Here is a 19,210-nt window from a genome sequence, read left to right as displayed (position 1 = left end):
AACAAAAAGTACATAAAAAAACGAGAAAAGCAGCAAAACTGAAAATCCCCAATTCTAAAATATCTCTGAAACGTCTCTTCGCCGGCGGTGCCGCATCGCTCTATCGAGGCGAGGCACGACGCTGCGGACAGCCACCGCCCGCGCCATCCGAAGGCCCGGAACGCCGCTTCTCTTTTATACACGGCGACACCAGCGTTGCTGCCTGCTGCACGGAGACACGGCGACACCAACGCGGCAACGCTCCTTTGCTCGACTGCACCTCAAGCCCTAGTGGAGCCCTTACTGGCAATTTTTTCTGGATCCGCCCCTGGTAATGAGTGTAATTATCATTAGTGAAATAACACAAATAACAATATATGAACAAAAATGACAAAATAAAATGGATGAAATATTAATTTTCTTTGATGATAAAAACCCCACAAAAATTTCAATTTGCATACTGCAGAGTCAATTTTGTTAAAAAGTTTGACGACTACATTTTTGCAAAGATTTGTTTCACGAGATCATTATATTTTTTAAAATTATATTGTAATTTGCATGCTTCATAGTAGTATTTCATAACACGAAAATATAATACGGCGTTCAATAAATAAATGTAAATACACAAAGGAACCCTAAAAGGTCAAATCTCACTCTTCCTGAAACTTCCCCAATCATCACGCCACAAACAAACCCATTGAAAACCCCTTAATCTGATTGATTTCTCATTCGATATCTCTAATTCTCTCGAGTTGCTGTGTAATCGAATGTTTCTTGATTCTTGAAACTCAAATATTTCTGCCTGCAATTTTTTAAAGATCATTTTTTTGTTCACAGAGCTTGAATGCATACAGATTGAGCAGAAAGGAAATATGGGTGTTGGTTTATCTGTCCTCATAGGCTTAAAGTGTGCAACTTTATTCATCTTCTTCCTCTCCCTCCGAATGTTCGAGTTCACTCTGCTATCAATCCCCTTCTTGTATGCATCTCTCGTGTCATTCTTGATTTCCATCGCTTCCCATCCATCGATCAATCTACCCATCCTTTTGGGCAAAGGGTCAGATGGGAATTTCCCAATCTGGTCTCTGATCATATACAGCCCTTACCTCTATTTCGTGAGGGCTTTTTCCTTCATCAGGAGGTTTACCAGTGGGGAGCCTCCATATAGCAAGATTGATGAGGGGTTGTATGTTGGGGGGTGGCCTTATGCCCCTGATAAGCTGCCACCTGGCAACCCCGCGATCATTGATTGCACGTGTGAGTTGCCGAGGAAGAGGGAGCTCACGGGGAGCGCCTACCTCTGTATTCCCACGTGGGATACTCGCTCCCCTGACCCGGGGGAGATTGAGAGGGCTGTGAAATGGGCTTGCGGGAAGCGGTCTCAGGGCGTCCCGGTTTTCGTGCATTGTGCTTATGGTATGATCCCTGCTGGTTTTGGTGTTTGGTGGTTAAAAATCTCATGATTGTGATTGTATTGTGTAAATTTCTTAGATTGCATATGCTCCTGTTTTGTCCATTTTACCATTGAAGGTGATGTTGATGGTTGGAGTTGGGATGAATAATAATTGAATATGTGATTTATGTTTGAACTCTGATGATCATGATTGTTTGGATGTTTTGATGTTGCAATGCTTAGTAGTACAAATCTTGTTCATTTTCATTTCATGCATTAAATCTTGAACATTCTATTTAGGGGAACATAACTTCATGTTACATTGAAAACAAGTAAACTAAGCATGTTTTATGCAATTGTAGCATCAAAATATCATGTTTAAAATCAATGTTCAATTCTCACAGATCGTTACTTGCTTAGTGAATGGATACTTGCTTTATGTTCAATGCATTGAATGAATACAGTGATGGTTTAGTGAATACCACTGCCTCTACTTGTTTTTTTCCTGCTGTAGCTGAACTGTGATTGTCCCCTTTGGGGTTGTTGTATGGTTGAGCAATGGGCTCGTCCCCATTTTCTTACCCTGTGATCGTTTCAGGTCATGGGCGAAGTGTGGCTGTAATGTGCGCGCTGCTGGTTGCTCTTGGGTTGGCAGAAGATTGGAAAACTGCGGAAAAGATTATCAAAGAGAAACGACCTTACATCCGAATGAACGCTCTTCACCGAAAAGCCTTGGAAGAATGGTCCAAGGACAGGCTATCCACCCCAAAAAGATAAGGCAGAGAAGCATGGAGCAGATACTTCTATTCTTCATTTCATCGTTGTATTCTGATACTACAAAAGTAATTTCCCAGTTTCTGTTAATCATATAAAAGGCCAGTGGATCTCTCTCTCTCTCTCATGCACACAGAGAAGAAGTTCTCAACTGAAACCGTTTAATCTCAATTGATGTAAGGACATATATGTATGCAATTATGCATAGAGGTAAAACTGCCAACAAACATTATCTTCATTTATATAAGGAGAAAATCATTTTCATGACAACACAAGATGGAAGGATTTACATCATCATTAAAAGCCTAAAAAAAGACACAATACAGAGGAAGTTACATAGTCTAGTGCGATCCATATGAGCAAAGTATTTGGTAGTTCTAGTCTAGGTGTAATTGATGTAAAACGTCGTTTGATGTGTTGATGAAGCTGATACAACTCAAGTCCCCGGTCGTTTAGCTGCTGCTGCTGCTGCTTCGGAGCTGCTAATTGTCATGAAGGACTCCCCACAGCCACATTGACCCGCAGAATTTGGATTGATAAACACAAATTCAGATCTGCTCAGGAGCAAAACAGAGATTAGATGGATATCAAGATCACACACATGAATCATACAAAATTGAGATCAATGAGCTACAAGAAATCGAAAATGGTTTGTTTGTACCTCAGTTTGTCATCAATAAAATCCATCTTGGTTCCTATTACATGCATGAGTGCCTTGGGATCGATCAATATCTTCACCCCTTTGTCCTCAACCAACTCATCAAACTTCCCTTTCTCATCTGCAAACATATCACATTTCATCACTCAAAACTAAGTTATCAGCAACCATATGATACATTCAAACGCCTCTCTGCAACAACAACGATATTAAAAGGTTCGCAAATAATCTCATGGTGGAACCAATTGAGTGTTACAATGACAATCCTACAATTTTCACCTAGATCAACATCATACCCGTAGCTGCAGCGCACTATTTCTCTTAACCAAACAATAAAAAATTCCTCCACTGAACTGAAATCTGATCACATCAAATTAACAGAGGATAATCAAGTGATTCAAGCAGTCAAATCGATTACTAGTACTATACGAGTTTCTAACAAATTCGCTCCTGCTCCAGCTCGTACTCTAACAAAACCACGAAATTGAGCAGATATTTTCGAAATTCAGTTTGCACGTATAATAATTACGATCTCATCAGGAAAATAAACCGATTAAACTTCAATTTAAGGAGCTGCCGCAGTGAAATTTACCGGCATAATTGAGGGTGTAGGATAGGCCGTTGCAGCCGCGAGCCTTGACGCCGAGCTTGAGGAAAGAGCGCTGACGCTGATCCAAGAGATTTCGCACTCTACCGGCGGCGGCTTCCGTCAACGACAGCACTTGCTTCCGCATAGCGAACTCCGATCAATTTCTCTCCGGCGAGTTCTGCGCAAATCCCACCGTTTTATGGAAATGGATATGTCTCCGAAATTAAAACTGTTAATTGATTAATGTACTTCAATAATTATAAATTTATACCAATGAATTCACACGCAATCATTTTAACTCTGCCTAACCTCGTAAAAGAAGTTGAAATGGATTGGGCCTTTTAATTGGGCTGGCAATATAGAGTGTTTAGAAAAATTGAAGCCCATTGGACTTCAACATATGGTGGTGATTTAGGTGATGATTACAAATTCCAGAGCATTCTTGAAGAGTCATGTCCTAATTCCCACCACCTTATCTTATGATTTTGAATTATTTAATGTTTTTTCTCTAAACTAGCAACAAAGGGTGGCCAAGAGACAGCTTCTAAGCTGACTTTAGATGGGACCCAGAACCCAGAGGTCATCTCTGTCTCTGATGATCTTGCTCTTGCCACCACAGCATAAATACACTACCATGTTACCTTATGGCTTATGCTAACACTAAATCTCTTCACTTTCTATTTTCCAATTTACATTTCTCCTTTTCTCTCTAGAAGCTGCTGCATCCTCCTTGAGGTCTCTCTCCCTCTCCCTCTCCTTTGGGAATGAGTAAATGAGTTACTGTTTTCTATTGCATGGTATTATAATATGTACTAATCTTGTTTGTATGACTCATGACTGGTTTGATTTGATAAATTATGGTGGGAGAAAGAAAGGGTCATTTTTTTTACAAACTAACTTATAGTCTGGTAGAGATATTGAACTTTTTTAGATTAATCTCCATGTAATTCTTCTTTACATTTTTGTCATCATCTCTGTTTTGCTAAGGGAAACATGCTATAGTACCACAGTCCATAGCATAATCTCACCCCTAATAGTATATATATTATGTTAAGATCATATATCTGAATACTGAACACAGGTTGTATTAGGACATCATTTGGGGGTTGGATCCCCTGCTGCTATCACTCACATTCCAATTGTTTATTAAAAAAAAAACTTTTTTTTTAATATTATATTTGTTAATAAAATATTGTACAGTGAGGGACAGTAGGGTCCATCACAGCAGGGGCTTGCTGTGATGGAATCACAGCAGGGGATCCAACCCCGTCCTTTGAAGAATCTCTCTGGCTGCTTGAATTCAGTCATTTCAATCAGTAATGGATTAATAAAATAATTTTGGGGGATCAGATTCAGATCCACAGGGAAGTTCACTAGGGGTAAATTGTAATTTTACAATGTGAGTTAATATAATTCTCACACTGACGTTATTTGATGTAAAAAAAAGAATTATGCTTATCGTGAAACAACTGCTCCCCCCGTCCCAACTAAGCTGAGTCAAAACTTTTAGGCACGGAAATTAAGAAATTGTTTTGAAAAGTAGGAGAGGTGAATAAAGTAGGAAAGATAAAAAGAGAATAAAGTAAATGATTGAATAAAGTCAAAGTGATTGCATGTTTTGTTTTTTTATCAAAAAAGAATACGAATCAACTTAGTTGGGACGAATGGAGTACAACGATGGCGAACAAATTAGGCCCTGCTAATAGTTTGGCGGTGGCCATATTCATGCTCTAGATCACAACTTTGTTTATACATATGTTTCAGTTGCAAAATGTGGAGTATCACCATTCCTTCACCATCCCTACTCAAATCACCACCATCGCTAAAACCCGGGGCTCTACGCCAAAACTTGGCCTCAATATGCCCGGGGAAGGGCGTTTCAAGCTTGTTTGGCTTGAAACCGTGCCCTTGCTTCAGGGCGCGCGCAATGGCGACCGTGTACAAAGTGAAGCTCATAACACCGGAAGGCGACCACGAGATTGAGGCACCGGATGACCAATACCTTCTCGATTCTGCAGAGGCGGCTGGCATCGAGCTGCCTTACTCATGCAGGGCCGGCTCGTGCTCGACCTGCGCTGGCAAGCTCGCCTCTGGCTCAGTCGACCAGTCGGAGGGCTCGTTCCTCGACGACAAGCAGATGGAGGAGGGATATGTCCTCACCTGCGTTTCCTATCCCAAATCGGATAGTGTTGTTTATACTCACAAGGAAGAGGATCTCCATTGATATCACATTATGTTCATATTAATGAGAATGATTTAAAACTCAATTATTAATATACTCTTATTTAATTATTTGTATAATGTCTAGCATTAATTAATTTACTATCCAAATAAATTGAACATGGTTGTAAGTTTATTACTCCACTACATAATTTTCTTTTCAAGTAACGATTTTGGTTTTTATGAAAAATCAGTCGATCATTATCTAGAAAAAGAACCAAGTCAAAATTAAATATTTATGAATATGCCATTTTAAAAGTCATTTTCCCACACCATTCTTTATAATTCCCCTTATATATAACTTACGACAAAAATAATCCCAAGAATTGTCAAAAAGGACGACAAACCAGATTACTAACAATATCTATTAAACAAAATATATATTAAAAAATAACAATGAAGGGAAAAAATTAATTATATTCATTAGTTTACACATAAATTGGCGCCCCTACCATTTGACCACTTATCCGAACCGGACCGGTCTAATCCAACCCCAACGAATCACGCCGGTCATCTTTTCTGGGACCGGCTTCGACCGGTTCGACTTCCAAATATAGAGCTGACGATCCTCGAAAACCCGGTTTTCTTGCCGTCACCTCCCTTGAACCTGACCCTCCCGGTGCAAGATACTCGTGGCGAAACCGGTTCGGTTTCATGTACGACCGCCTTGCCGCCCGGTTCAGACCGGCTTCTAAAAAGCGGCTTCTTCTCCGGTGTATTACCGGTTTTATGGACCTTCCGAAGCGCAGAAAGCGGCGGCGCGGACGATTTCTGATGGGAGGCGGCGGCGGAGCGTTGAGAAAGGGATTTGAAGTTGCGGTGGTAGCCTATCTTCAAGGATGATTTGCGCTGCATTACAGCATTGCGATCGAACCATTCGCGTTCGTCGCCGGTGGGGATGTAGAAGGACTCCGGTGGAAGATCGGAGGAGGTTTCCGATAGATCTAACTTCGATTGATCAAACGCCATTAGAATCACTCTAGAGACAGAGAGTTGGGAGGGAAATTTTGGAAGGGGGAAGATTGAACAAAGCATGAATATAAAAGAGATTTAGTAATTCATTTTTGTTATAGATTTTGTATTTTATTTTGAGATAATTACGAATTATATAGATACTAGAATTTGGCATTAATTGCAATGTTTATCTAAATTTTGAATTGTTGTAATTGGGAGTTAGGACTAAACTTTTTAAATTGTTGTAATTATGAATTAGGACTAAGCTTATTGATTAGATATAGATTTGGAAGATGAGGGAATTATATGGTATGCTGTCTACGTTATTTCCGATTAAATACCTTAATACTATATCAACATAAATGTAAACAGATAAAATAAATTAGGATTGTCAATGGCAGAAGTTTGAAAATGGATGTTTCAAAATTTTCTAAGATGAATATTATAGAACTCATTAAATTTAACGACTTCCTTATATTTCAAATTTTCAGGTCAATATTCAAAACCGTTAAGTGCTGTCACTAATGATCTCATCTATTTCAAATTATATTACACACTTTGAGTTTGATCATTCAAAATTTGTCATACATCTATTTCAAATTTGATATATACCACCACCAAATTTGCATACATTTTAAGGCTATCACTTATTTATATTATTCTTCAAGCATCACATTTTTTTCCTCCTACTAATAGGTCGAAAAATCAAAGTATCATGGTCACAAAATAAACTTTGAAACATTATTGATTATTTAAAAAACATTTTTAAAGTTTCGAATATTATTTATATTCTACATCAACTAAACAACTTCCTGAATAATATTTTTTATAATTGATTAACATAATAATTATTGCAAAAAATGCCTATTGGTATAAATATTATACGCGTATACGATTTTATATTTAATATTTTAAAAGAAAGTTCAATCATTTGTTCTAATAAATTGAAATTTACATGTTCGTGATATTTTACCTGAAGCCCCATTAACTATGAAAGCCCAACATATTAGTTCCTAATTTCCTAGTCAACACCTATCCTATTATTATGGGAAAATTATCATAGTAATTTATAGTTATCTTTTAGACAATTTCGCAACAATTTTAAAGTCTACGAATTAAATCATAATATCAATTCTTCTCAATTGTCCAAAGAATAATCCTACATAGCGAAAGCTCAAATGGAACAAACTGTATGATTTGATTCGTATGAATCGAATGGATTGACCAGATTATGATCTAAAAGAAAGAAACTCCTATTCTCGCAACATGTAAAAAAACAGCCAGTCCAGTTCTTTTCCGGCATAAATAAAACTTGGAGCAATGAATCTGCTTTGCTTTACTGCATTGTTCCATCACAGTCACGTCTCCGTTCCTTTCCTCTTTCTTCCTCCATTAGCGGATCCTATAGCCCCATAATAGCGTCTGAGTTTTTCAAGTATCCTCCTCTCACTAATACGCAGCATCAGCGAATGATACAGCTTCCCCTCCGTTGCACGACAGCACCTGTCACGTGATTTCACGTCTTCCTCCAGAGAACTCGGCCCGTAGAGACTCTCTCTAGCGTCAGCAAGGGAAGAAAGAGCTACCCCAACACCCGGCGTCAGCAACAGTTTCTTGCTCGGATCCGAGCCTTTGGCAGACAGAACGATCTCCTTATTTAACAACTGGAACTTTGCTGCTGCTTTCGTTTCTCCTGTACCCGACACGGCTTGATCAAGTGCACGGGATTCATCCTTGGGCAACAGCATTATGTAGAGTAAAACCAACAGCTCGTCTTGAGGCTCCCCGTCACATGAGATTTCAAAGTATTCAGAATCTTGATCCCCACATCCCGAGTACCCCATCTTTCTCCAGATTGATAGCCTGCTTCTACTTTGGCTACATGAAAATAAAGATAAGCTCCACTGGACTACAATATCCAAGTCGATGTTCAGGATATCAAACGGATTATCAGCTTCTGTAAATCCATATCTATGCAGAAGGGCTGCATTGCCTAAATGTCCATATGTATTGAACACCTGAAACAATATTAGTCTTTTCAGAACCCATCGACAAAATCATCCTGAATCATTATCTAGTCACACGAGGGGTGAAATAAATCCTACCTCAGCTCCAGCTTTGACATCTTTGATCATGATAATTTCCAGGAAGGGAGACTCAGACTCATTTCCTGAGCCCGAAGAAAGTTCTAGGTCACTCCCACTTCCATCTCCTCCTTCCGAATGAGAATCATGAGTTACCGGCTCATCATCCCCATCACTTTCATGGTCATTACCCTCCTTTTCACTGGAGGTGTCATCATCTCCATCACTTTCGTGGTCAGTGCCCTCCTTTTCACTGCCGGTGTCGTTATCAGATTCAGTTGTAATATGTACATCCTCAGCAGCTGTCTTGTGATTAAACCTAGATTCACGAGAGTGGAATCATTGAGAGACGGGAAGAAGAGCTATGATGAGAAGGATAAACAATATATCGATCCCTTTGAAAAGCATCACTAGAACACTCGGTCAGAATGTCAGACCTCTGAAAAACAATTTGGCCTCTGGTGAACTATACACTATACAGGAAAAAAAACAAGAATGCATTTGCTTATGATGGGATAATGTATTTAAACCAAAATACCTTAATCAATACAAAATAACTTTACTTAGATCTTAGTTGTTCAATATTCAGATACCTCAGACGAATTTTCATCAACACGTAAGACCAGACTTTAGAATTTTCAGATTCAAATGAGCTTTTCAGCAAGCAGCAAAGCAAATAAATAAATATGTTAAATCGATTATCTGTAAGCTAAATATGGATATGACATTCTGGAAACTGGTCATGGAAAACATAAAAGGTCCAAAACAATGATGCAGAGATCTATGTTTCAGATATTTTTGTGTTAGTACACTACCTTTGAATATTTCATCTGAAATAACCTTCACAAACAACAAAAATCCATGTCCTACATTTTCAGCAATGGCAAACATTATGATATTTAAGAAGAACTCACAGATCAGCCAAAGGGACCATGCCGTAGCCATGATACTCATCGACCTGAAATGACCTTGAAGCAATTAGACTCTTTGCAGAGAAATATTCATCAACGGTGAAAGATTCTGGATTTAGCTCAAAAGAGTCCAACTCCAAAACAGGTTTTATGCATTCCTTCCAGTCTTCAAAGACCAGAGCCTTGTCGTCTTTAACTGTCTGCCTACACATTCCATTGATTGTTTGTCAATAAACTACAGAGATACTAATTTGTGCTCAAAAACCACAGACTATTGATATGTAGATGCTTCAAACATGTGGTTTACAGATGAAACTAATCAAATAGAGGCGAACTAACTAGGTTTCAGTTACAATAAAAGTTAGTCATGATTAAGCTCTAAGCCTCTAAATTCTAATCGTAATTAACTCAATTGTTTCATTGAACATCTGAATTATCATGTATCATTCATGAGTGAGCTTTGCGCGTGATGGTCTGACCTTGTGCAGTTCAGTTCCGGCGAGGAGAGAATCGATTTCGGAGAGTGACCAGAGCAGCGGAATGGGCTCGAAAGCAGGCAGTATCTGCAAGTACTCGAACCACTTCGAATCGGCGCCGAGGATCTTCTCGTACATTAGGGCAAAGCAGAGCCCTAAATTGCCGCCGAGCTCCGCCTCCTCGATGAGTTCGCTGGCGGCGGAAGTCGCGACGGTGAGGCAGCTCTGCTTAGGGATCTTCGCCACGACGTCGCCCTCCTTAAAGTCGCTTAAGGCCTCCACGGATATCGGCGGCGGGTCGGCGGCGCAGCCGCTTTCGGTTGCGAAGAGAAGGGCGTCGCTCCACTCCAGGCCTTGGTCCTTCATCCACTGTTTGAATGCTCTCATCTTTCTGCGATAATTACGTGATTAAACGGTAATAGTGTGTTTTATTGGGAAATAGGTGGCGCGGAGTTACCTGGCGGCGGCCATTGCGCTCCGGCGATGTAGGGAGGCGACGATAGTTGAGCTTGGCGGCGCCGTGTTAGTTACTATACGCGAGAATGAAAGCGCTAATGCAGCAATAAAAACGTGTTGGTTTAGTCATCGTAAAATTAGTGTATTTTAGTATTTCTTTTTATAATACTGTATCATGTAAAAATGAAAAATAAATATGAATAGTTTTATTTTAAAAAGCATTAAAATATATTTATGAATAGTTCCATGTTTATGATAATGAGAAATATCATTGAGATAACAGGAATGAATAAGTCTCTTATCTGCATGACTGCATCTTATAATATACTTACAAACTTGTGGCACTTTGATGCATAATCGATTTTATTTTCTCACTAATTTTAAAGTGTGAAATAATTTTATAATTTTATTAAATGATAACCATTACTCCCTTCCTCCTTAAAACCTAATAACTCTTGAAATTAAAAAATTACACAAATATTATTGTATGAGATCTAAATTCATCAAGGTATATAATAAAATTGTATTTTAAAAAACATAAAACCTAATAACTCATAAAATAAAAAAGTGTACACAGATATGTTGATTAGTGAATCTTACAAAATCCAAACCGCATATGCATATTTCTATTAATATTACAACCATTTAATTTAAAATATTTATATTTGTTCCAATAATATTTGATCTTTTACACTATCGAAAATTAATACTCCACTAGGCTTGTATAATTTTTAGATGCTCCACTCCAATTGACAATTTTTTAAAATAAAAACTTAAATTTGTCTACTTTATCATTTATCCAAATTATCTTAGTGAATAGGAAATGCTCCTTAGAGATGGAAGGAATAAAATTTAAGATATACTACTAAAATTGAGATAGAGAGTGTATCAAATATAAGTTGGAGCATGGATATGGTAATGGTACAAGTTATGGAGTAATTAAATTTATGAGTATGTTTGTAAGGTTGAGTGTGCCATTTATTCTGGTTAGGTAATATGAACAAAAATGAAAATTAAGCTTACTTTAATTTTAAATACTTCATCCGTCCCCAAAAAGTATGAACTATTTTTTTTCCGTCCGTCCCTAAAGAGTATGAACTTTTTAATTTTAAAAAATTCAAACCGCATACTACCCTACATATCATTTTATTTACAACTTATGTCATTACCATTAACAATATTTCCAGTACCCTTTCTCCCTCTTTGTCTTACTTTTCCCCTTACTTATTAAAATTCATGTCGAACCCAAATTCATATTATTTGGAGACGGGGGAGTATATAATTAATTATTAGAAAACATGTTATGGGCTTATGGCCTTATTCATTGTTGTTGGGCCCTTAATATGTAAAGAGAGACAAAGAGAAATGTCCATGTAGATTTTTTTTAAAAAGGCCCTAGAAAATTTTATTTTTTTACGATAAACAAAATGCATTACTAATTTACTAATTTTATTATGTTTTGTTTATTGGCGCGATTTCTAATATCACACACAAAAAAAACTCGTAAAGTTTACAATTGAATTCAGCTCTGTATTCTGCTAAAACCCTAAACCATAAACCCTTCTCCAATAGAACGGCGGAGGATGTCGCCGCCGGAGGCCATGTACGATGTCGCGATGAAACCGAAGTTGCTCCGGTCTCTGCTGAGGGAGTACGTTCCCGATGAGAAGCACCCCTTCACTAACCCCTCGGAGCTGTCCTACGTTGTATCCGCCGTCAAAACCCATAAATTGTTATCGGAGCGGGCACCTCCTGAGGCCCAGCAGGATTTGGTGGACGCCTGGAAATCAGCCGTCGATTCATGGGTAAATCGATTGCTCGCGTTGGCGTCTAGCAATTTGGTAAGAGGAAATGTAATTTGCATTTAATTGTTTCACTGTTTGAGTAGCAAGATTGCATTGGGACTTCGTTGATAGGTGTTGTTGGTGGTAGTATCTGTAATTTAGACAATCAAATAGTTCCAATTCAGAATTTTACTGCTTCTAGTAGTTTGACTGAAATGTGGAATGGGTGAGATATGTTCCTAATTTACTCACCAATGTAAAATTAAAATAAAGACAAAGTGAACTTTTCTTCTGTTGGTTTTATCCTGGCCCAATGGATTTCTTTTAGGGCATCAATTGTATTAAGTACTGGTGTAATGTAGGTTCATCTCGTAAATATTTTTTCCTTCTATTTTCTTCTACTCTTTGGTGTCTTTCAACATGTTTATGGTCGCTGGGGGATTTATGAAATCAAGTTAATAATTATGGTGATGTGTGCTTATATGTTTTTTTGGTGTTCATGGACGTTCTATAGCCAGATAAGTGTTGGGCTGGGATATGTTTACTTGGATTGACCTGTCAAGAGTGCAGTTCAGAGCGCTTCTTAACTTCATATGATGTTTGGTTGAACAAGCTTCTTGTACATATACAGGTATGTTTTGCTGTTTAGTAGCTAAGCATGTAATCGTGCAACCATAATTAATTTGTTGGTTCATATTCCTTAGAATTGAATGTGAAACATATTGTTATTAGGTGTCCCATGGTTCTAGTTCTACATGGTACCCGATACTTTGAAGATGTAGTGTATTCATGTTATTTGAGAGTTGAAGTCTCTTTGCACTAAAATTAATTAGCATAAAGAACTTGTTGAGGAGATTAAAATAATTCAGAACTGTAATATGTATATATATTTTTTTGTTTACATTGTTTCTTTTATCTTCTTACCAGCCTTCTGAAGTTTCTCATTTTGTGAAGGCATCTTCTTGTGCCTCTTTATCAGATATGTTTACAAGGTATGTATATCTGAACTGGTAATTGTATGTATGTTCGTTAATCGTTATCCATGTTTTTTCTATTTAGTTCTTGAAAAAGATATAAGAGTCGATCACTTTTTTATTTGTTTTGTATGAAATATGCCATAGTGGAATAATGGTAATTCTTTAGATTCTATGTATTAGAAACACTTAGATTCTTCAATATTACATGTACTTTTAATTGCAATTCATCGCTCGTGTTGTATGCAGAGATATCTGTGCTCATATTAGTTACACTTCTCAATTAATAGGCAATGGGAAACAAAGAAAAACCTCCATATGACATTTGTATCAACCTATTAAAGAATCTGAGATAGATATAGTCCAGTGAGCCTTACATAAAATTATGTTAGGGACTAGGGTCTTCATGTCAGATGTGAAGGTTCTACTTGATCTGTTTAATTCTAGCTGTCATATAAGATTGAGCTGTAGTGAACTTATAACACTATCTTGAATTGTTTAGTTTTCTAATTTTGTGATGTGCATTAGGCTGGATGATTTTTCAAATGTGAAAAAGGATGCAACTTCGCTGGCAACAAAAGTTACTCAGCAGTCACTGAAGCTGTTAAATGAGGAGAGCTCATCTGTTGTATTGGTTGGTATATCACAGGATTCTCGTGCACTGATTTTTAATGTGTTTTTGTGTGGGATTTTTTTGGTATTGGATAAAGTTGTGATAGATGGGCAGCACATGTATTATGTAAGTGAAGGTTAGTTAGCATTGTTTTCAATAGTGTGACGTAAATGAAAGATTTGTGATCAAATTGGTAGTATATGTTTATGACAGACATGCAGTTAAACCACGGTATCTGCGGTTTGGTTTAAAAAGGATCTGTATTGCAAACTCATTCAAGTGCATCTTGAATGCAAAAGTATTGCACCTATCAGTGGCATGTCAGTTCAGATCTTTATTTATAGATTTGTAGTTAATTAGTTAAAGACATTCTTCCTTTTCATTTAACTATATGACATGTTTTGGAAGATATTTATAATTGGAAAAAATACAAATAAGCAAAGGATACTGAATCTGTACTGAGCTTGCCTTTTTTTTTCTTTTGTTTCACTTCATCTATGTTTGACAAAATTATTTTATGGCCCTTCAAGTCATTATTATGAAGATGTTGACTCTGATAACACTAATTGAATGGTAATAGTTTCTGCTGTGCAAGTTTAATCATTTTTCTTTTTTTTTCTCTGGGATGAATTAACTGCAGGAAGAAGCTATGTGTCTTTTACGTACCTTGATTGATTTCTTTCCTTCAGCAGTTCACCGACATTATGACAGTGTAAGTGGTTACACTTATAATCTGCAAACATTTTGAAGAGATTTGATAAATGAATTTATTATTTTAGGTTGAAGCTGCTATTGTTTCAAAACTCATATCTGGAAAATGCTCTCCAAGTGTTTTGAAGGTGAGAGTTTGTGAAATATTTGATTTGTCACTAAGTTAAACTTAATCTTACCAAATTAAACTTGGTACAGAACCTAGGCCATGGGTTATCACTTCTTCCAAAATCCAGAGGAGATGAGGATAGCTGGTCCCTGATGATGAATAAGATTTTACTTTATGTAAACAGCCAGTTGAATGATGCATTCCAGGGTCTAGAAGAAGGTACTAAGAGAATTTCCGTTAGCAGTTGCTGATATTAGTAGTAATCACATATCTAATTCATTTTATTACAGAGACCAGAAATGCTAAAGCAATGAGGGCTTTGCTTCCGGCCGGCAAAGAACCTCCACCTCCACTAGGAGGCTCAGAAGTGTCTGATCATAGCTCAGATATTTCAGCCAGGAGCCCCGAGCGACTGTTGGCATCTAGAATTTCTTCTCTTCTGCTGTGCTGTTCTGACATGCTAACAACTCCTTACCCTGTTATGGTACTCTCTTATTTCTGCATCTGCTTTCGAATGAAAGCATGAATTCATCTTTTGTGGTTTGATTTTCTGCCAAGCAGAATAAAGAATAACGCTTATATGAAATATCAGGTTCATGTTCCTATTTGTGGTTTAATAGCCCTTGCTGGGAGGGTGCTATTGGTCGATGGTTTCTTGCCTCTATCTTCGTATTCTTTCATGACCACCCTGAAACAAGAATTTGTTTGTTCAGAAATCCCAAATATGCAATACCAAAGTCTGGAAATCCTCACAGCTATTGTCAAAGGGCTGGGCAGGTATATCATATATTGTCAAAAGCAACTGATACCAAACAAGAATTACTGTACTGATGATGTTGATATGATGTGGTGCTTCGAAGGATAGCATGTTTATATCTTTGGCTACAGGTTTAGGTCTTAGTGCATACCATTTCATATCACAGTATTGTATCAATGAGTGTTATAGAAGAGACAACTTGGCACCATGTAGGTAAAAGTGAAAAAAGAAGAATAAATCACCAAGAAACTATTATAACTGAAAAGGGACTTATGGTCCTAAGCTACATTCTACCCAAAAGACGAGTGTAGAAGAATATTGTAGATATTTCAACGGAGTTCCCTAATCTTTACTGACTTTTGTAACAATCTCAAGCATTTATTAGCTGCCTGATTTGAATTTAAAATTTTAAGTACAGATGGAAGATTATAGGATCACTGAGGCCACAAATAAGTAGTTCCTTCACAGATCATTGTCTTGTTTCTATTGCTGTCATGTCTTCTAGAACGTAAATACTATCTGTTAAAATTCTTCGAAGTGCTTCAGTTTTAATTTTTAAATATAAGTTCTTCAAGCTTTGGTGATGTTCAGACTTTCTAATTTCTTTCATGCAGCCAAGTCTTACCTTATGTTGCGGAAATTTTTGAGTTGCTGAAAGAATACTTGAGCAGATGTAAAATCCCTGGGCTGAAGATAAAAGCATACTCAATTCTGAAAGTCCTCCTAATATCAATGGGCGTTGGTATGATAACATGTTTTCAATTTTTATTAATAAATGCTGATGGGTGGACTCCTGTTACTATGACATTTACAGCATTTCAGCTTGAAAATGTTTATATTGTGCGTGTGTTATGTTGGACGTATGCAATGGACTCTTCCTTTAGTCATAGTCTTTGTTTTTGCTCTTTGGGCAGGGCTTGCAATTCATGTTAGCCAGAATATTGTCAGCAATGTATTTGTTGACTTAGATTTCCTTGGGATTGAGAAGGACGTCAAAAGCTCAGGTACAAACACAAAGGTGCAGTCAGAATTGTCCAATGACGTCCACTATAAGAAAAGGAAGCGTGGTAAAGTTTCATTGCAAGAGCAGCCCGCTCATGGTGGCCTGGAAGAGGAAATGTCAATTAATTCAACTCCTATATCCGTGAAGATTGCAGCGTTGGAGGCACTAGAAGCACTCCTAACTGTGGTACGTTCATCTGACGATAATCATGAGTTAAGATGCAAGTTTTTCTTTGAAATGTTTCATTCCATCTTGTATACTCAGAAATAGATGATATAACATTGACTACCACCTTTCAAATGCTCTTTTACATTCTAATGGATGGTAAATCCAAAGTGCCAGACTTTGAGAATTTTTCTTAGGCGTTTCAACATTGAAATCCATTCTTTCCAAAAATTACCACGGCTCATGTTTTAAGCGTGTTGCCCACAATGATGTCCATCTTAACACCTGAAATATCGTTTTCTGTTTAGTTCAAGTTAAAACTATCTCATACCCAACCAATTAGTAATAGCTGTTTTTTGTCTTGTTTAGTTTGACTATGGTTGAGTGTTTGTAATATTATATTCGTTGAGTTGAACAAATCTACAATTGTTAACAGGGTGGTTCAGTTAGATCTGAAAGCTGGCGAGGAGACGTTGATAAACTACTTATAACTGTGGCCACATATGCTTGTAGAGGTGGGTCCAAGGAGGAAAGGAAAATTCTTCTATCAGGTGATGCTACGCCTACATGGGCAGATTTCCAAGTAGCTGCATTACGTGCACTTCTGGCATCTCTTCTTTCGCCTGGCAGAGTACGCCCATCTCATCTGGCTCTCAGTCTACAGCTTTTCCGTAAAGGTAATATATTATGATCTGTTGGTATTCCTTTCTGGAATCTTACAAACATGCAATTTCCTAAGAGTATGCATAGATTCTTCTGCTGCACAATAACGAATATAGACACGAGTTGCTCTTTCTGCTGCTTCTCTCCGTTGCTTATGCTTGTGTATTCTGCAGGCATGCAAGCAGCAGACACAAAACTTGCTGAGCATTGTGGGCATGCACTGCTGGCTTTAGAAGTGCTCATACACCCGAGGAGCCTTCCTTTGTTGAATTTCAATTCCGATGACGATGGGTATAAAGCTCTTGGCCACTTGCGCGATCCTGTATACCCTAGTGGAGACAGACGAATTCCTAATTATCAACATGATGAGCCTGAATCAGAAGAAGACGATCTCATTGAAAATTGGCGTGGAAAAGACGATGAAATGGAGATACAAGTCACAGAGAGGCAACAGCCCATGGACCCTGCTGACGAAGTCAGTTCTGGTGTTGATGTCCTCAAGAAAAATGAGGTTACAACCTCAGAAAATGGTCCTGACAACAATGGCATTGAAGCAAAACGCTTCAAAAGTGCAAGTGACCAAAGTGGAGGCGTGTTGGAAAGCGTCGAGCTAGAGCCTGCAAATGGGAAAGCTGCACCAGTAGAGAACAACATCACAGCTGAGAGTGGTGCGGTTTCTGTTTCAGAGAATATATATGAAAGAATATCTGCTACATTATCGAGAATCGACAGAAGTAATGAGACGATGTTTGAAGTAGACGATGAAGCTGAAGATGTATTTCCTGACATCGTGGATGGCGATCCAGATTCTGACTAGATTATTGAGACCTGATGGTTAACTGGTGGACTTCAAGAGCATGCTCTGATGTATGTTCAACACCAAATTTTGATGGATGGTAGTAGTAAATTGTTGAGTTGTTGTAGTTTATGTTTACTACATTTTAATGTCGTGAAAATTACCATTTTAAGGATATGTGATCTCTTGATAACTGTGTGTTTGATTCGCTAATGAAATATCTTAAGATGGATGAATTATCACATGTTTCTATATCTTAGTTATTAGAGATAAAACTGAATTATTTTCATAGTTTGACTCAACAGGTCAATCAATTGGTGCTGACTTCTTTGGCTGTTGTGGCCTTCACTTTTAAATTTGTAAATCTCAAAATTCTGAATACAACAGCTTACAGAGAGTTGGTGATTATAATATCATTCAAAATACATACTGGTAGTAGCCTTGTACCAATATAAGATTGCCAAGTCACACTACTAGTTTATAAGAAATTATTTTGTCAATTGTACCAATAATAGATTAGGAAGGCTACACCCAAAATAGACCTATATTCATTTAGGATACAATAGTACTAATATTAAATATTTTAGGCACACCATCACTTTTTATATTCAAAGCTTGGCTGTCTAATTTAGACTCTCTTTAATTGATCCACACTTGACTTAGTGGAGTACAATTTTTAATACTTGTATGATATTTATTGACAATTTCCAGCAGCCTTCCCACTCCACCCACCACTCCACCACTTAATAGTCAATTAAGTAGCACTTTACTAAGGGAGTATAGATTTTTAAGTTAGGATAATTTGTTTTAGAAATACCGAAATTTGGTTAAACTCTTGTCAATTTCACAACTTTTAACTATAGGAGATTACTACTATGACTTTGATATTTTTCTTAATTGTTCTATTTATTTAAATATGAAAAAAATTGTGTGTATACATAAAAAGCTAAATCTTATATTTATGCATGTTAATATACCTGTACTCAAAAGCTATGATTATAATCTGAAAAATACAATTACAAGATTATATTAATGTATTTTGACTTCCAAATTATACACAATTCCCTACAAATCCAAAGCAACAAAATAATTGAAAAAAATATAAAAATTATGATTTATATTTAAAAATTGTGATGAGACT

The 19,210-nt window shown here is 37.3% G+C and overlaps 5 protein-coding genes across 6 annotated transcripts; 3 read left to right on the top strand and 2 right to left on the bottom strand.

The window, feature by feature from the left end:
• Nucleotides 1-593: 593 nt before the first annotated feature.
• Nucleotides 594-2,373, top strand: LOC121743381 (uncharacterized protein YnbD-like). Its single transcript, XM_042136672.1, has 2 exons — nucleotides 594-1,395; nucleotides 1,971-2,373. Exons 1-2 carry the CDS (start codon nucleotides 852-854, stop codon nucleotides 2,147-2,149), a joined length of 723 nt encoding a protein of 240 aa, XP_041992606.1. The 5' UTR covers nucleotides 594-851; the 3' UTR covers nucleotides 2,150-2,373.
• Nucleotides 2,364-3,637, bottom strand: LOC121743382 (iron-sulfur assembly protein IscA-like 1, mitochondrial). Its single transcript, XM_042136673.1, has 3 exons — nucleotides 3,397-3,637; nucleotides 2,808-2,925; nucleotides 2,364-2,700 (listed from the first exon to the last, which is right to left on the bottom strand). The coding sequence occupies exons 1-3, from the start codon at nucleotides 3,536-3,538 to the stop codon at nucleotides 2,583-2,585; spliced, it is 378 nt and encodes a 125-aa protein (XP_041992607.1). The 5' UTR covers nucleotides 3,539-3,637; the 3' UTR covers nucleotides 2,364-2,582.
• Nucleotides 3,638-3,952: 315 nt separating this feature from the next.
• Nucleotides 3,953-5,667, top strand: LOC121743996 (ferredoxin-like). Its single transcript, XM_042137428.1, has 2 exons — nucleotides 3,953-4,128; nucleotides 5,158-5,667. Exon 2 carries the CDS (start codon nucleotides 5,165-5,167, stop codon nucleotides 5,615-5,617), a length of 453 nt encoding a protein of 150 aa, XP_041993362.1. The 5' UTR covers nucleotides 3,953-4,128; nucleotides 5,158-5,164; the 3' UTR covers nucleotides 5,618-5,667.
• Nucleotides 5,668-7,666: 1,999 nt separating this feature from the next.
• Nucleotides 7,667-10,603, bottom strand: LOC121745264 (ribosomal lysine N-methyltransferase 4-like). 2 transcript variants are annotated; one of them, XM_042139094.1, is made up of 5 exons: nucleotides 10,496-10,603; nucleotides 10,042-10,425; nucleotides 9,566-9,762; nucleotides 8,673-8,970; nucleotides 7,667-8,585 (listed from the first exon to the last, which is right to left on the bottom strand). In XM_042139094.1, the coding sequence occupies exons 2-5, from the start codon at nucleotides 10,423-10,425 to the stop codon at nucleotides 7,926-7,928; spliced, it is 1,539 nt and encodes a 512-aa protein (XP_041995028.1). In that variant the 5' UTR covers nucleotides 10,496-10,603; the 3' UTR covers nucleotides 7,667-7,925. The 2 variants fall into 2 exon arrangements, with proteins under 2 accessions (XP_041995028.1, XP_041995027.1); XM_042139093.1 differs by having other exon boundaries at nucleotides 10,042-10,429; nucleotides 10,496-10,602.
• Nucleotides 10,604-11,993: 1,390 nt separating this feature from the next.
• LOC121743062 lies at nucleotides 11,994-18,308 on the top strand. The gene is made up of 13 exons (XM_042136243.1): nucleotides 11,994-12,335; nucleotides 12,793-12,909; nucleotides 13,206-13,270; nucleotides 13,781-13,886; nucleotides 14,506-14,577; nucleotides 14,645-14,704; nucleotides 14,775-14,904; nucleotides 14,976-15,169; nucleotides 15,278-15,462; nucleotides 16,057-16,184; nucleotides 16,357-16,631; nucleotides 17,047-17,287; nucleotides 17,447-18,308. The coding sequence occupies exons 1-13, from the start codon at nucleotides 12,078-12,080 to the stop codon at nucleotides 18,088-18,090; spliced, it is 2,475 nt and encodes an 824-aa protein (XP_041992177.1). The 5' UTR covers nucleotides 11,994-12,077; the 3' UTR covers nucleotides 18,091-18,308.
• The last annotated feature ends 902 nt before the right edge of the window (nucleotides 18,309-19,210 follow it).

The sequence above is a fragment of the Salvia splendens genome, chromosome 8 (genome assembly GCF_004379255.2).
Source record: "Salvia splendens isolate huo1 chromosome 8, SspV2, whole genome shotgun sequence".
Lineage (NCBI taxonomy): Eukaryota > Viridiplantae > Streptophyta > Magnoliopsida > Lamiales > Lamiaceae > Salvia > Salvia splendens.
This window is presented reverse-complemented; position numbering and strand designations above follow the sequence as displayed.

Bases quoted from the DNA above. Each gene is read 5' to 3' on its own strand.
- LOC121743381 (XM_042136672.1), top strand. From the start codon at position 852: ATGGGTGTTGGTTTATCTGTCCTCATAGGCTTAAAGTGTGCAACTTTA. The intron at 1,396-1,970 runs GTATGATCCCTG...TGATCGTTTCAG, and splicing joins TTTCGTGCATTGTGCTTATG to GTCATGGGCGAAGTGTGGCT.
- LOC121743382 (XM_042136673.1), bottom strand. From the start codon at position 3,538: ATGCGGAAGCAAGTGCTGTCGTTGACGGAAGCCGCCGCCGGTAGAGTG. The intron at 2,926-3,396 runs GTAAATTTCACT...ATATGTTTGCAG, and splicing joins CTACACCCTCAATTATGCCG to ATGAGAAAGGGAAGTTTGAT. The intron at 2,701-2,807 runs GTACAAACAAAC...GCTCCTGAGCAG, and splicing joins TTTATTGATGACAAACTGAG to ATCTGAATTTGTGTTTATCA.
- LOC121743996 (XM_042137428.1), top strand. From the start codon at position 5,165: ATGTGGAGTATCACCATTCCTTCACCATCCCTACTCAAATCACCACCA.
- LOC121745264 (XM_042139093.1), bottom strand. The intron at 9,763-10,041 runs GTCAGACCATCA...ATGTGTAGGCAG, and splicing joins CCGGAACTGAACTGCACAAG to ACAGTTAAAGACGACAAGGC. The intron at 8,971-9,565 runs GTGAGTTCTTCT...TCGTGAATCTAG, and splicing joins ATGGTCCCTTTGGCTGATCT to GTTTAATCACAAGACAGCTG.
- LOC121743062 (XM_042136243.1), top strand. From the start codon at position 12,078: ATGTCGCCGCCGGAGGCCATGTACGATGTCGCGATGAAACCGAAGTTG. The intron at 13,887-14,505 runs GTTGGTATATCA...AATTAACTGCAG, and splicing joins AGAGCTCATCTGTTGTATTG to GAAGAAGCTATGTGTCTTTT. The intron at 15,463-16,056 runs GTATATCATATA...TCTTTCATGCAG, and splicing joins ATTGTCAAAGGGCTGGGCAG to CCAAGTCTTACCTTATGTTG.